Genomic DNA, 16,895 nt, shown 5'->3' with positions numbered 1-16,895 from the left:
TTATTTAATGTAGTTGGTGTATCTAGATAACTGGACAGAAATTGCAAAATATTTTAGTTTTTCTATGAGTTATATACTAAACACTAATTGTATTCTCAATTTCAACCTTCTATGTCTGCTGGAAGTGCCTTAAACTTTTGATGATCGGTCAGTCAGTCAGTGAGTGAGTGACAAAATTACGAACTTTAACTACTTGTAATTCTTAAACTACTGGTTCAAATTGAATGAAATTCGAAATGTACCGTGTCTATACAATGCTTGCTTGGCTCCTGAAAATTCAGGCTTCTAGCTTCATATGCAACGAAGTTACAGGGGGTCAAAAATGGGCCGAATCGCTTCGGGAAAAGTATGGTACGGCCGTGCCGCTTCTTTTGGCTCGACTTGGCGGAGGCACTGCCGTGCCTCCAGATATATCTGTTTCGTAGACTACAAAAAGGCATTCGATTCTATACACTTCGAAGCCATATGGACAGCACTCATACAACAAGGCGTGAACCAAAAATATGTAAACTTAATTAAAAATATATATACAAAAGGTCTTGCCAAAATACGCCTAGAATGCGAAGGTGCTGAATTTCCAATAAAAAAAGGAGCTAGGCAGGGAGACGCGCTCTCTCCGAAATTATTCAAGCAGTGCTCGAATCTATTTTCAGGCGTCTAGAATGGGAAGCAAGGGGAATACACATAGACGGAGAACTATTGAACCACTTACGTTTCGCGGACGATATAGTCATTTTCGCAGAATGCGCCACTGATCTAGAGAGCATGATGAATGAACTGGCAACGGAAAGTCAAAAAGTAGGGTTGTCAATGAATATGACGAAAACCAAGATCCTAACCAATGGAATTCCTCAAGACATTATGGTAAAAAATGAAAAGATTGAATATGTAAAAGAGTATATATATCTGGGACAACTCGTGGCATTTGAAAACAATACAGGAAAAGAAATAGAAAGAAGGATAACTCTAGCCTGGAAGAAATACTGGGGATTAAAGGAAATAATGAAAAACAACGAAATTCATATAAATATTAAGAAAAAACTCTACGAAATAACGATATTGCCTTGTCTAACATATGGATGCCAGACGTGGTCATTGAGGAAACAAGACGAAGATAAAATGGCCATCTGCCAACGTAAGATGGAAAGAAGTATGCTTGGTCTAAAACTATCAGATAAAGTTAGTAATATCAGCATCAGAAAAAAAACTAAAATGGTAGATGTAACGAAAAGAATAAGGCTACTCAAATGGCACTGGGCAGGGCATATCTGTAGGATGAATAATACTAGGTGGGCAAAACGACTAACGGAATGGATACCAAGAGACATGAAAAGGAAAAGAGGACGACCAAGTAAAAGGTGGAATGACATCTTTAACAAGAGACGTGGACCCTTATGGATGCGTGACGCACGGGAACGTGATAAATGGAAAAGTTTAGGAGAGGCCTACGCCGAAGAGGCGACTACTATATTTAATATTTAAAATTACTTTACTTACAATGTTTTGTTAGAAATAGTTTATTTGTTAAAAATCACTAAATATTTATTTTATAAAAAAGTATGTATAGTAATTTACAAGTAAAAAAAGTAAATTGAAAGTTGTTATCTTAAGTAACATTCATTATAATTATAATATGTAAGTATAGGATATAGTAGAAATAAAGGCTATTTTTATTTTATTTTATTTTTATTTACACATTTATAAGATTATAAGTTAAAAATGGTAGTGTACAATTCTTCTGTTATATTCAATATGACGACCCGCGTGGCGAAGCGGTTACCATGCCGGTCTGACGCGCAGAGGGTCCCAGGTTCGATCCCCGGCCAGACAGATTTATAAATGATGAATTCAGATTTCTGTTTCTGGGTCTGGGTGTTTGTGTATTTGTCTCTGTGTGTGTTCATAGCACCCACGACACAGGGAATCCTAGTGTGGGGCTGTGAGTGTAGAAAGCGTTTTTAAAAATAAAAAAAATAATACCCTACAAGGCATAACACAGCACCGATGTTATTAGGCCTAAATAGGTGTGGAGGTAGTGCCTCTGAAGTGAAGATGTTCGCTTCAAAAATTTGTAATATAAAAATCTGGATTATATAAATTTCAACTTAGTTTAACTACTAGTGCGCCTAACTACTAGGACTCCATTCACTGAAGTTAATTAGAGATGGACGGCAGTGACCGTTACATTGATTAAGGTTCATTTACAGCTACATTGAGAGTATCAGACACGTGTCGTAATAGACAATTTTTTTTTTGTATACAATATGTTTTAAAGTCACATGGGCGTGAACAAGACACTCGGACAGACACGGGCCGTGCTTGGCACTATTGTATAGTAACATACAATTTTGTCTACGACGTCACACGGCACGCTCAATTCCTGTAGATATCATAGATACGAGTAAGTATAGATATCTCACCCCCCTATAATTGAAGGAAGTCATTAAATAGCTTAAACGGCTGACAATTCTGTCAGCCATCTAACGGCTGTCATCGTGTAATTTACGCGGAACAATGCCAACATGAGCAGATAAGTGGAGCAAAAACACGAAATCGAAGAAAAAGTGCGGAGAAATATCGTTACATTCGTAAATGATCTAAAAACTACATTTTTTTAATATATTTCAAACACGAAAATAGATGACAGTGACAATTTCTATTGTAAAAAATGATTACATTTTCTTGTTAGGAGTGAGTAATCTTTACTAATCTATGGTAGATATAAAAAGAACCGTTACTCATTTGCTACATTTATTCCACAAAAACAAGCCATCCACACATGGACTGGCCGCTCCATTTTACCCAGTTCCACTTCAATAAACAGCCATCTCATCCGTTCGCAAGCTTTTTTAGTCTGTCGGGGCGTAAATTTTGCACATATTTGAGTCCTTTGATGTGTGAATGTGTGAATCGTCATGAAACGAGGATTTGCTGTGCCAATATATGTGCAATGAAAGCCAATATATACCAATATAGTCTACACATGAACGCGTATTGGCGAATACATAATAGCGAATAAATTGCGTACATTTGCCGAGGGAAAAAAATTGCTTTGCTTATTTATATATTTGAGCTTTATTGGACTTTCAGACGAAGTTGCAGTTGATGACCAACTCTATAAAACAGGTTCTAACTGAAGCCGATGGCCAATGCATCGCCTCTACTGAGGCGCTTCATATGTAACACAGCTGGCATCTACACTCTTCCGTGGAAACCACAACTGCTTCATGGTAGAAATTGTGGTGGTCCTCCCTGGTCGAACCATACTAGTTCTACAACCAACAAAAATGTACTTGACTTAACCATCTGGCCCAAGTATGGATTTCTTAAAATTGGAATATATATTGGTTCTACCACCAACAAAAATCAAGTACACAAACTTTCTGGCCCAGGTATGGATTTTTTTAAATTGGAATGTATACTTTATCTAGGTATTTATCAGGAGATTAAATCCGGAACCCATAATGACGCAAATAGATTACTGCGTCACACATTTCCACTCGATCGATCGAATGTTATTAATATTTTATTGAAGAATATAAACATAGACAATAAGAAATTGTTTCATTATTTTAAGTTAATAATCTGTTAATAATACACTTTGCAAACGATACGTCATGATATGTGTTACGGGATTATTCACTACTTCTTTTCAGGTTTATTCGATCCATACACAAAGCGTTGGTACTTTATAAAGTTTTCCATTTGAATATTGCTTCTTCGTTCGTTCTTTAGCAAAATACCGTAACCTCAAAACGGAGAACATTAGCAAAGTTTACGAAGCTCATATTTACGGATAGTCGTCCGGATAGCGTTAACGGTCCGGAAGTGGTGTGACGTAAAACTACCGACCGGGGTGTAATGGATGGTCTAATCTTATCGCTGGTACGTTTATAGCGTACTTTTATTTGTGAATGGGAATGACTTTAAAGTAAAATTAAAGTATGAATGTCTTTGCTGATACTAGTGAAATGCATGTTGGTACTGTAGACCGAGGGTTGTTTGCTAGGAATCTCTGAATTTTTGAAGTTATGTATGTTTTGAAGTTTACTCATAAGAGTAATGAAAATGAATGGACGAAAATTCCTCATAATTTGTTTTTCTTTGCCGTGCAAGTTGATTATTAATTCTTAGCATAGGTGGCAAGTAAATCTCCCAATACCTAGGGGATACGTACTACAGAATAATGAGGGGCCATAACTTTATACACAAGATATGTTAGGATTATTCCGCCACCACCCACGACACATAGATGTCGATGTCGCCTGCATTTAATAAAGACCTTTGCATGAACGTGCTAAAGTCTATCTCTTAAATTTATATCTTTAAATTTTTGAAGGTGGTAGAACCCTTTGGTGATTCGACTCTAGCGGCACCACCGCCACACCTATTTCTACCCAATAACAGCAGTGTTAGGCACTGCTGTGTTCGGTTTGAAGGGTGTGGTAAGGGAGACACACTTTTCGAGGCGTTCTAGCTTAGTCCTCAGGGGTAGCGGCGCATCTATGGCCGACCTCAGGTTGGAATATCTAATCCTATCTGGGGTTGATTACAGATGTCCATGGGCGGCAGTAGCTACTTACCATCAGGTGGACTGCATGCTCGCGTGCTACTCCTATATTATAAAAAAAAAAACCTTTAATCCCAACAACATCCACAGAATAGGCAGGTGCTATTCCAGACAAAGTTACACGAAGCTGAGTAACTAAAACCGTAATTCAGTTGTTAGATCAACAGTGCAGCCATTAACCAGCCCACTGGGTCAATACCACGTGTGCAAACGCAAAAAGTTTGCACAAGGCTCGTTACGCCGCGAAATAACATTCGATTCCACTGTGCAAATATTATCTGGATGTTTGGTTTACTGACAAGGACGAAGATGTTACTAAGTACTAAACTTTTGCAGCTAAATGGTGAGTTATTGGCTGTTAGTTTGCTGTTTATGACAGTTTGGTTTACAAGATTTTTGTAAGTGATTTTGTGTTAAATTTCAGCTGTATTGGAATATTATATGCTTCTTCAAAATACTAATTTAAGAAATACTGATTTCTTTCACAGCGTACTTGAGGGTGCTTCTGGACTTATATATGGGTTTTAACTTGGACTTGTTTGTCGATGAACCAATCGTAGGCTTCGGAAATTACAACTTCTTTATCTTGGTTTCAGATGTCCATAACTAAATGTCGTATCTCACTACAGTATTGTTATTAAAGGTCTTTTTACAATAAGAAATATAAGCAGTAACTAGATCCAAAGCAGACGGAAATACACGAAACAGATTATTCTGTTTCCCATTACTATGTCAGAGTGATAAATATTTGTGTCATGAAACATACCATAATGTTAACACATAAACCTTATCAAATACAGAACTGGTGTATAAAGGTGTAACATAACTCGCTAAAACTACAAACAAAACCAAATTCATTACGGTAATGGACGAAATGCAGCAATGCTAGGCTCATTCAATTCCTAGTAGCGGTGCAGACCACTCCTAGAGTTAAGTTGAAGTACATGAAAAGTGCAAAGCTATTCTGCCTTTATTGTTAACGATTCAATAGAGAAACCTTTTGGAAATAGTTGAAAAACCTAAAAGGACGCAATGTAGATAGACGCATAAAGTGTTAGAAGCAATTAAAATGGGTAACGTACAAATAAATGTCTAAACATGTATTTATTGTAAAACTATTATTGTCCCACTACTAGAAATAGATCCTCTCTGAATGAGAAAAGTTATTCGGGTTAGGTAGTTTGGTTAGTTAAGGTCCACCATGATGGCGAAATGTAATTTCGTGCAGATTATGTAAAAAGTATTAAAAGATTTTCCACGAAAATTGTTTGAAAAACATTACACATTACTTTTATTATTTTATTAGTCATAAATTCACATACTATCAGTGCTGTTACAATATTAAAATGTGTTAGAAATGAAAATAAAAATACACAAGTAAAAATAATTGGGGCAGTTACAATGAATCTTGAATAAAGAAGCAGCCAAGTTGACAGTACAATGGAAGCAACTGAAATGGAAATTAATAATGTATCGGCCTCAGGGCAAGGCGGAAACCAATAGGAAAAAACCGGCGAAGCGTGTGTCGGACTGTCTTGGGTTCTGCACTGAATTACAGTGTAAGTATTTTGCTATAACCTAAAATTTTTGATCAGAACTAAAACATCGCCAATTTGACGGTTAGATAGATTTTAGAATTAGAGAATGTGCAACTGTAACTCTAGAGAAACAGTTGCACAATTTTCTAGATATCTAGAATTTTACCTTGAATATCAGTATCACCAAGTTAAAAATAGACTTTAGACGATGAAAATGTTACCAATTCGCACTTGGCCAGCACGACGGACTATGGTTTAAGCCACTCGAACTCGAAAGTCCCTTGCCCAGCAGTAGGACAGTAATGGGTTGATGACAAAACGTTAAGCGTATTTCGTTACAGTTGAACAAGTTACCAAATTAAAATACTAAGACAGATATAAAGGACAAAATAAGGATTTCGTGTTTGTAACGTAACTCTAGAAACAAAACGGTATGTAACGAAGTTGTCGGTGTTGCCAAGGGTTACACAATTTCATGAACAGTACGACAATGTAAAATATTAACCGGGTAAGGGTCAAGCGGGCATCCATAATCGATAACGTATCGTTGTGGATTGGTTGGATAGGTATTTTGTTCAACAAATTAGAAGATGACCTTAATATGACTTAAATAATATGGGGCATATGAAATTAGGTTCCTATTAATACTTAGACTTCATCAGAGCTAACTAACTGGACTAAACTAGACTAAAGTGGACTTGAAGCAACAGTAAAATTAATTACTTTAAATTTTCTCTAACGTACTAATGAGTAAAATGAAAGTGAGATATGAATAATCTGCTGCAAATAGTTTATAAAAATAGAAGAAGTAAGTTTTTCATAGGATCAAGAGTCCAAGGATCTCGTAAAATTAATCATTACAGACATAAATACCATTTATTATCTGCCATCCTTCATTTTCCATAACTCTCATTGATTTATTATGGCTACGTAATCGCGAATAATTTTATTTGAAATTATTCGTTTCTTAACTCCATAATAGCTATTAAGCTAAAATTAGACCGGGACTGATAAATGCTTTGTGGGTGACAATTAAATTACTTAATAAGACATTTGATTCGGTTTAAATATTGCATATTCAGTGAATAATATGATAAAAGGTCATGATGAATAATTAACTCCAGCGCCACCAGAAGTGTCAGGAAATAACCATGTATCGTTTTGTTCGTATTTCGATTGTAAAAGCAATCGATATTTCTTTACTGGAGATATTACTATCATCACAGTCTTTTCATTTTTGAATGTTTGCAAAAGTGAAAACAACACGATTAATTTTATTACACTAGATTTACTTAGTAACTAAATCCATCTACAAAAAAATAAATCAGTTCCAAGAACAATTTTTTTCGTTTTTCTCAATTATCCCGCTTAAATCTCGGCCCTGAGAACAAGCCAGCAAAGCCTCTTCATCCTAAAGAGCAATTCAGCTAAGGAGGATAAACATCGCCTGAAATCCATACTTGCCAAACAAAACAACAGTTATGTAATGATATCTATGTACAACTTTATCTTCAACGATAAACAGCTTCAAAATAAAAAAAATGAGAAGAATAAATTGTTGCAATATATTTTGGTGTTAAAGAAAAACTTGGATATCTTCTAAAAAATAGGAATCCTCAGAAAAACAACAATGTAACACGTCCCTTTAACTTTCTGATAAACAAGAGAAATGTTAGAACGCCTTTGGGTAACAACGTCTATCTCGCAAAAGAAAACAAAGAAGGCCAACGGAGACCAAGATTTATTGCTCAGGGACAACGTGAACTTACAGAAAAATATCGAGTTTACCTCATAAATGTGTTTCCAAACGTGACCCACATATCTTTAGTCGTACGAATGAAATAATTCATGACGATAGGTACTCGAGAGGCGAGTCATTCTATAGAGAATCGACGGAGCTTCGATATCTTGGACGCATGCCAGTTGCCGGTAATGATGCTCCACTCCTTGGTTGCAGTGGATCACTCGAAGGTATTCGTCGGAAAAAATGTTTTATTGATGAACAATAGACTTATTGTGTGCTGATTGTAATGATAATGTGAATACGCTCTGAGGGCCCTTTATAATCAATTGGCTACGTTGAAATTATTTTCATAATGTCTATCTGCTTTCTATTAATATTATGATGTAATGGAGAAATTATTTGCATTTTGTTTATAGTTACGCAACTCGGTTCATTTATTTGTAGTTGATGTATTGTATGTATTCTAAATCTAAATGATAAGATTACTTGATATATAAAATACCTGTTTTGTTTAGTTGATCATACAATAGATTATCAATACTGTAATAATTATTGCGAAGACAAACATTGAGTCCTGTAGCTAATTAAATTTAATAATACATTTACTTACCGGAAATTAGTACGTTATGTTTATTTATTTACATAGGTAATCTAATTCAATAACTAAGTCGAATTAATGCAATAGCTCCAATTTGTTGAGTTGAATAAGTGGATTAGGAGAACATGATATCAGGCTATCTTGAGCCTATAATAAAATCGGGATAGCTGATGATCCAAAAGTTAATTCGTAGTAATTGGCATAATTTAGGTTCCAAGACGCAGATTCTTCACGAGGTTTCAGGGTCAGGTTCAGCTTAAGGCCTAATTTAGGTAATAACCTAGACATCTAACGAGGCTTTCTTGGCTTGTTACCGCGGTGACACTAATTGGGGTTTCGGCATATAACTATCATAATTATTATACCCTAGCCATACTTAATGTTAACTTTAAGCTTTTAAGGTCTTATATATTAAACTCCATGGCTTCGATGCTTCATTTAATTAAATTTAGAATTACAAATACCCGTTCCATTATCTCGTGCGAATAAATGTGATCATTAACATAAATTTTAAGGGGAACATAAACTGTTGTAAGTTTAGTATGTCTATAAGTAATTCAGTCCTTAAAGGTAGTTCTTAAATTGACAAGACGACGTAAAGGAGGCCTCGGTTTAATACGTTAACTATATTTATGTGCATACTTTAACATAATGTATACAACATGGGATTTATTATATAAGGCAGCTTAATGTTCCGATGAAGCCCATACGAGCAGTTTGGAACACATAAGTAAACCACTTAATCCTGGCTTTGTTTGATTAGTGAGTTATAGAATTAGTACATAATTATTATAGAACTAAGTTAATAATCAACAGAAAGGTGCTCGAGACAGAGTGAATGCTACAAAACGAAAAGTGTGTAAGTGAAAATTTTAAGTCACTACCAATTGAAAGTGACAAAAGGTCCCATTCAGACTAACGCTTACCGTTTCGCTCCACTACACTCGAGGGTCCTGGCTGATCGGTTGGCACACACAGTTCACAAACACAACATGGGCACAACACTTGTCGGTGATGGTGATTTTCAATGCGTAATTTTTGTAAGGACACGAGAGACGTGGGCGCGCTGGCGACGAGTGCGGGACGAGACTGGCCGGGCTGCGCCGCAATCGATCGTTGTGCGCATATTCCTTCGCGCCCCGCGTCATTCCACCCCCAATATCTTATGTATGAGAGCGGAATATGCCAGGAAAGTGAAAAATTTTACGGCAGCCACGCTTAGATGTGACCACCGAGGTGGTAAGCCGATTTAAAAATTGTAAGTAATCTCCTTCCGCGTCGGTGGACATCGATCGGACAGTAGCCCCATTAGGGCCTACATGGGCGTGGGCGAACGCTCTCGCAATACAAAAATATTTATAAGTAGGAAGGTTTTGAAGGGCTTAAAATATTTTTCCTTGTATTACCTAGGTTTTTCAGATGCAGTAGCAGATAGACATTAAAGACGGGCCATTTTCGATTGGAAAAGCTACACTCATAATTAGTTTATGCAGAACTTAGATAGAAATTCGATCTACGTATTTATGCTACGAGGAAGGAGATCGCCTCCGAAGAGACCCAGATAGGATCGTTACTGATTACCTCTATATATCAATAAGCCGACCCAATTAATTTAAGTCACTTAAGGAAAGTGACTTAAATTAATTTTGATTTATACAGTGCAGCGTTAGGTAAAGCGTGAGATGCACTTCTTTGTGCTCGTTACCGACTTCGCTGAGTTTTGATTAGTTTAACCTCTAGAAGACTTCAAAGTTTAACAAGTTTCCTCATTACCAGCTGAAATATTATAAATCCTTTGGGATCTAGAATAGCTGCTTTCGAAGTGAATTTTATGTTTACCTCCCTGAATCCGTTGAGCGAAATTATGTCGTCGCTTAGAATTTAACGAGTGGGTTTATTTGCTGTTTTTATACAGGCTGTTTACGTACAAAGTACAGACCTCCATTGAAATTGTTAACTTTTTGCTCATAAATGTACATATAGTTCGAAGAAAATCATCAGTGTTTTAGTCTTGTTTCTAACAAGAGATTAAAGATATAGTTGCAAGACAATTTCTTAAGAAATTACTAGAAAAAATATAGGACAGCAAAATATTGTAAAATATTATACTGAGCTCTTTCGTTCTTTGAACTCGTTTATTTTAAAATTTCAAGTCAATTCGTAGTAATGGTACGTGTTCTTAAAATTTAAAAGGGAGATTGAACTGTACTGGATGTAAAATTCAAAGCAGGCTACAATTTGCTTTGTCCGAGCATCCGCGCGGAATGTTTGCTCGCTCTGATCAAACGTGTACTGTACACAGTTCCCTAGCTGTAGACGTCTCGTGAAATTATTTCCTTTCATTTGGAGTACGCTAAGCTACATGCTGATTTTAAAATAAAATGTAGAACAGCTTAAAGTTTTTAAAATGAAAACAATTGAATTCCGTAGATACCTAAACATTGAAAAAGAAAAGTTTTACTTATGACTTATGACTGTCCTGTTGCTGGGCACTAATAACCAAATGTAGAAGTGTAATATTTAGCAAAATCAAAACGGAAACATATTAAAAATAATGACTTCATTTAACAAACTTACCTGTATTTCTTATCTCTATGCCATACAGAGATGTGCAGCATCTGATGATCATAGATCGCGGTGGGCAGAGGCAGCTTAAGATGCCTCTGGAACTCCGGCTCCCTCTTCCCATAGAGCACGGAAGTCCTCTGGAATATAGACCTCTGCGATGGAAGGGCCTGGTTCTCTGTGACACCACTGATTACGACCTAGAAAAATATGACTTTGAGCAAAATTTTTTACAAGTAATGCCTGCAAAAAAGAAGTTCACAGTACGTAGAAGAAATGACGTATATGTCTCTTCGTAGCGTCCTTTTACATAAATTGGATTTTATCTATCCATTCATTTCCTCTGCAAGTGTATTGCGCTTACTCCCCATATTATTTGTATACTACGAGAAGCTAGTAAAACCATCTGTCTTCATGTTTTTGAATTTAACCATAGATTTAAATAAAACTATTCGGGGAAGCTAAAATAATGTTCGCAGAAATTTTCTATGACGACTGTGTTATGATAATCCTTCAATCTCATTCTATAATTTTCATTGAAAGAGAGAGGAGTTATTGGAGGTCACCTCCAAACAGCTAAATTGTAGTATGTAGGTTTATATTATTTCTACTACTATTATTTTTTAAAACGTATTAGTCATCAAACTTGGCAACTAGATAGTTGTGTGAGTCGTACTATCGATAACAACTTTATTATTGTGCGAGTAATCATAATCGCGGTAATTATTCAAACGTGAACATATTTCCATTATTACTTTAAGTAAGTGTATTTACGAGTATGTTGCTACGATTAAGTAGTCTATGGGGGTACGCCGGTTTACTTTACAAATTAAATTTGGTGAGAGTAAAATAAACAATGTGACCGCTAGTGACATTGACGGATTTCCCTCGCGGACACCGACTGCGGATAACTAAATATATTCACAAAGTTCCTACAACTAGTAATAGCAAACTGGAAAATAGTCAATTAAAATACCATTGAAATATTCATCAATTTTAAGTAAAAGCAATTGACACGTGCCAAATTCGTTAATTGATTAGATTATTCTAGTAACGTCTTTCATCAACGGATTTCATTACGAGCTCACAACAGATTTTAAATGGCTTCACGCTCACTTAAGCGATGCCGCGGGATAAATAACAGAATTTGTTCAAATCGATTAAAATTTAGAGCGGGGCAATCAAAACTGTAATTACTAAACGATTCTCGGCGATTAGAGAAATAATCAAATTCTATGAAATAAAGTTACCTTCGCATATGCATTGATGTCCTCCGTCTTTCCGGTAGACCGTTGCAAATCCTTGCAGCGTATAACTAGAAATAATAGCATATCATTAGTATAAAGTCAACTACTCTTTGATTACACGTAAGTAAATGAAGGAGTTCGATAGTCACCACTCACCGTGTACGTCAATTACGTCATTACTCGTTATAATTTCAAGATCAATCGTTCCCTTTAGGGATTGAAATCTATCGCTGCTACGCTCGAAGCGACTGCTAGCGACACTTCCTCTCTTCTCTTCGCTACTGTTGATACTACATTCTTCTGGGGAATACGTCAAACATCGCCTCGAGGATCTATGTTCAATTACTGGAGTCATACCATCATTTGGAATCAAGTCCTCATCTAATTTACTGGTCTTATGTGCTCTTTCTTCACTTAGAACATTGCTCGATCTTTTCAGGTTAGGTACAGGTGTAATTGGACTCGGAATACCATTTTCCAATGTTAATCCGAACAGTTCTCTTGATTTTTTGTTTTGTGCTGGAACATCGTAAGGCATTAAGCTGCTATGTGACATGTTGGACCTAACTGATGTGTTGGGGTTAGAGAAATGTTCGTAATCTGCTTCAGGTAGACCATTAATGCAATTGTATGGAGAGCTCAGAGGTTCACACAGTGATGCGTTTTGTAAATCCAATGCTGGACTCGGGATTCCCATCTGTAAAGTACGCAACAACGAAGACTTTGATTCCATCTGACTTTGTTTCCAATTGCTTTCATTGCTTACAGTTGATTTCTTTCTACGGATACACCGCTGTCTTTTTAATCTATTATTGCCCCATTCCTTTGATGCAGAATACAGATCAGGTGTAGATTCTGAAGACATATATTCCAAGTTTCCTCTTGTAGTCTGCGAAGAATTCATGGAATGTGATCTGCTTAACGATTTGTTTGTTCTTTCGTCTGAAATGGTTTCAGATTTGGCAATATAATTATCTGGTGTTCTAACTTCTCTTTCGTTGTAACCATCCTCGTCATCGAATATGAAACCTCCGATAGGCACATTCTTTAATAATTTATCATTAGCTTTACGTATTGGTAATATTTTCTTAGTCGGTGTTGATTTTGGGGATATTCTTGGTGATACTGAATTTTCTCTTGATAGATTAACGTATCTAGCCTCTTTTATTAGATTAGTTTTATTTTCAGCTTGGGGGTTAACAAACAGATCTTTGACAGAATCAATTGATGGCATAGCTTCTTCATCATCTAAAGGTTTTGTTTCAAAGTCTTTTTTCATAATCCGTCTTTTAGATTTCACTATCTTAGTGCTTTTTATAATATCTTCTATCATTCTTTCAAGTGTGACATCACCCATTTGAGTAGTAGATACCGTAGACTCTGACGAGTTTGTTATTGAATTTCTGCATAGAATAAATTTATTTTCCATCTCAGTTGAACTTTCTTCATCTTTGATCGCTATGGAAAATGGATTATCGATCTTAGGAAAATATTCTGTAACATTATTTACATCAGTTTTATAAGCAGCTCTTTGGGATTTACTATGTGTGCTCATGGTACTAAATCTTAGAGCTGCTAATTTTACTGATAATGGTGTCATCGATACTGGTGAGCAGCCATCTCTCAGCAAAGTGTGTGCATCTTTCTTATCCATGGATGGTGATTTGAAAGAACTTTCAAAGTCATTTGATTTCTTCCTAGTTCGTTTTAGTGGCCGAATATTACTAATCCCGTTTTCATTTTTATTGAAATATAAAGGATTATCAGTAAATATGTGATGTCCGAATATTGGTAGAGTTGATTTTTCTAATCGTTTCTTATTTATGACTAATGGTTTTTCTACACAGTTAATTACTAAATTCTCGTCATATTCTATTTCAACTAAACCTTCGTTACCTGTTTTTGTTGTACTTATTGGGTTTTTACTATTGACATTTATTGCTTTGACTAACGAATCCCTGCTACTGTTGGTTGACATGCTTAGTCTATCAGAAAGATCATTTAGAGATGGTTCTGATACGCTGTGACTTAACTTTGGTGAGCTTAAATTACTTCGATCGACATTCTTAATTCGCCTTTCGGACTTATAAGCACAGCTGTTTCTTGAAAAGATTTCATTGTTGTTGACACTAGACATTTCAAGTTTTCGTTTTTTCGCTTCTCTGACTCTTCTACTATATGTTGGTGGTGTTGGAGGTAAATCTGGAGGAATTTCATCTTTGGTTTCTTGACGGTAGAATTTTCGTCTCTCAAAATTAGGTGTGCCCGAAGTTGGGGTGATATTACTGACGTCCTTCAGTGCTACTAATTCAGATTTTTTGACGAAACCCTCTTTGAAGTAATTTGGTGTATTTCCTATGTAATTAATATTCTCTTTGTCTACATTCTTTACACTATTCTTTCGTGCTGTAGCACCTAACGATCTTCTTTGGTATCTACTTGGTTTTTTACTTTTCTTTACAGTTTGCGCGTCTAAAGATCTTCTTGGATTGTAGTTTGTGTTCGCATATATTTCTCTATTGTCATTATCTATTATACTACCAACATTTACATCTTGGTTCTTTTTACCGTATACTGCCCATTTAAGCATTTTGAAATCTGAAACAAAAAAGGGAATTTTAAAATGTACTTATACAGAATACTAAAATGAATAAAAGAAACTTGAAAAATTAAATATTTAGTTTTGTCAGACCAGTAAAGACTGGTCTGACAAAACTAAATATTTAATTATTAATTTATATCTAAAGAGATATAACAAGTATTTTGATAAAAATGGAGGCGTATTTCGTTTAAAATGAAATTCTATCATCACTTTACGATTTCCTTTTAAAACTATTACTAGCCGTCGAGGCAAAGCGTCTTAAAATGAAGTTCTAGCACTTTTCAACTTGACATTGGCATCGTCGCACGCGATGTTTATTATACTTAAAGCGTAACATTTTTACAATCTCTTAAAGCTTTATTGCAACACATTTTTTATGTTTTTCAGTAGGAAACTATATGCTTTTGCCTGCATCTCTCCTCGTCAGTAAACTTTATTTTCGAAATCGAAAATAAGGTTTTTCTTACCAGAGTAACATGTTTTACTCCTACAAAGGTCTCGTATTAAAGCACACACAACTTTTTCAAAACAAATTTTATGTGTCGAAAACGAAAATTTACATATTTGTGAATGTATGTTCTAAACCTTAAATACTTTTCATATAATTAAATACGATTATTCAATTAAATGAGTTTTAGTTCACTCCGTTCCATAATTTCCAAATGACAAATTTTGTAACTCAAATTAGTAATTAATTATTAATTACGACGCATTTTAAATACATTTAGGTGCCTCATTCTAGACTGAGCGGAGTAGGTCAAGTTAATAATGTAAACTGTATTAAATGGATGCTATTGAAACAAAATTTAATTTCACGGAGACTCAGAATATTTACCAAAACATTCATTTAAAATTGAAAGTGGGGCGTTCATAATGTTTTCATTAAACGGCAGTACTCTGAAAGCTTATAAAATATTACGAACGGTATTTTCACAACTATATTTATGATTGAAACGCAGTAAAAATGTATTAATGGATCGGTGTGCATGGAGTTTCAGTGGTGCATAAATTCTAAATATTTTTCGGGATAAAATTGACGTAGCTGTGAAGTTTAACTACGGCATATACGATAAGATAATGAAAATGAAAAGATTAATAAAATTAATTATTAAAAATTATCCTTACTTGTATTACTTAAATGTATTCCCCTTTTAATAATTAATTAAACAACGTTCGCAATTAAATTGTAAAAAGTTTTTCACTTCATCAACATTAAATATAATATTGTCCGTACCACACCCTTAAAACCAATTTATTGTGTACTTTTAAACTACAATGAATTTTCAGATCCACCATAACGTTCTGCAGCTACCCATTCGAATAACTGTCATACAATATTCGATATTCGATATTCAATATTCGATGGTATTTTAAAGCATAGGTACATAGTAGAGTTTGTCTGTCAAATAACTTAAATCGTTAATTCATCGGAAAGTCCGCAACAGACGTGCATAAGTTTTGGAGTAGGAAATGCTCGAAACTTCGAATTCCGTCTATAATAAACTTGTCTAATAATAAAAATATGTATTATTTGCGTGTTCCGCCTGTTTGCTATACAAATACTATACAATATTGGTAGTATATTTGATTTTTAAGCGTCTATAGTGTTTCTTTTGTTAAAATTAACAAATTATGTGCGTATTATAAATTAATTATCACTTGCTAAAACGGTGAAGGAGAACATCGTGGAAAACTGAATATCTGAGAGATTTATAAAAAAAATATCTCAAAGATATGTGAAGTCTACCAATACGCACTTGGCCAGCGCGGTGGACTATGGCCTAATCCTTCTCAATCTGAGAGGAGACCCGTGCCCAGCACTGGGACAATAATGGATTGATGATGATGATTATTAAGCCTCCGCTGTCTTTCTGTCATAGGGCTGTATTTATATCTAATGTTTCAGATGTAGATTGACTTTAAAACCGAAATCGTAACTCTTCAGCATGGACATACTGAAGCTAGAAAGCGAAAGTTAATCCTTAGTTTCGGATTTCACCATCCACACACAAGAAAAATTCGCTCCACAAA

The 16,895-nt window shown here is 35.3% G+C and overlaps 1 protein-coding gene across 2 annotated transcripts in view; it reads right to left on the bottom strand.

Annotated features, from left to right (window-relative positions):
- Window positions 1–16,895, bottom strand: part of PsGEF (Protostome-specific GEF) — a 79,040-nt gene that overhangs the window by 41,538 nt on the left and 20,607 nt on the right. The window contains exons 2-4 of one of the 2 annotated variants that reach the window (XM_073079194.1): window positions 12,419–14,860; window positions 12,266–12,330; window positions 11,028–11,215 (exon numbers count right to left, since the gene is read on the bottom strand). In XM_073079194.1, the coding sequence (XP_072935295.1) occupies window positions 11,028–11,215; window positions 12,266–12,330; window positions 12,419–14,852 (2,687 nt within the window). In that variant the 5' untranslated portion in view covers window positions 14,853–14,860. Of the gene's footprint in view, window positions 1–9,376; window positions 9,557–11,027; window positions 11,216–12,265; window positions 12,331–12,418; window positions 14,861–16,895 lie in introns of those variants that run through there. The other variant, XM_073079195.1, reaches the window with a different exon arrangement.

The sequence above is a fragment of the Epargyreus clarus genome, unplaced genomic scaffold (genome assembly GCF_041222505.1).
Source record: "Epargyreus clarus isolate Ecla_fem2 unplaced genomic scaffold, WU_Ecla_fem_2.2 ptg000014l, whole genome shotgun sequence".
Classification (NCBI taxonomy): domain Eukaryota; kingdom Metazoa; phylum Arthropoda; class Insecta; order Lepidoptera; family Hesperiidae; genus Epargyreus; species Epargyreus clarus.
The sequence above is the reverse complement of the archived record's forward strand: the minus strand, read 5'-3'. Positions and strand labels throughout refer to the sequence as shown.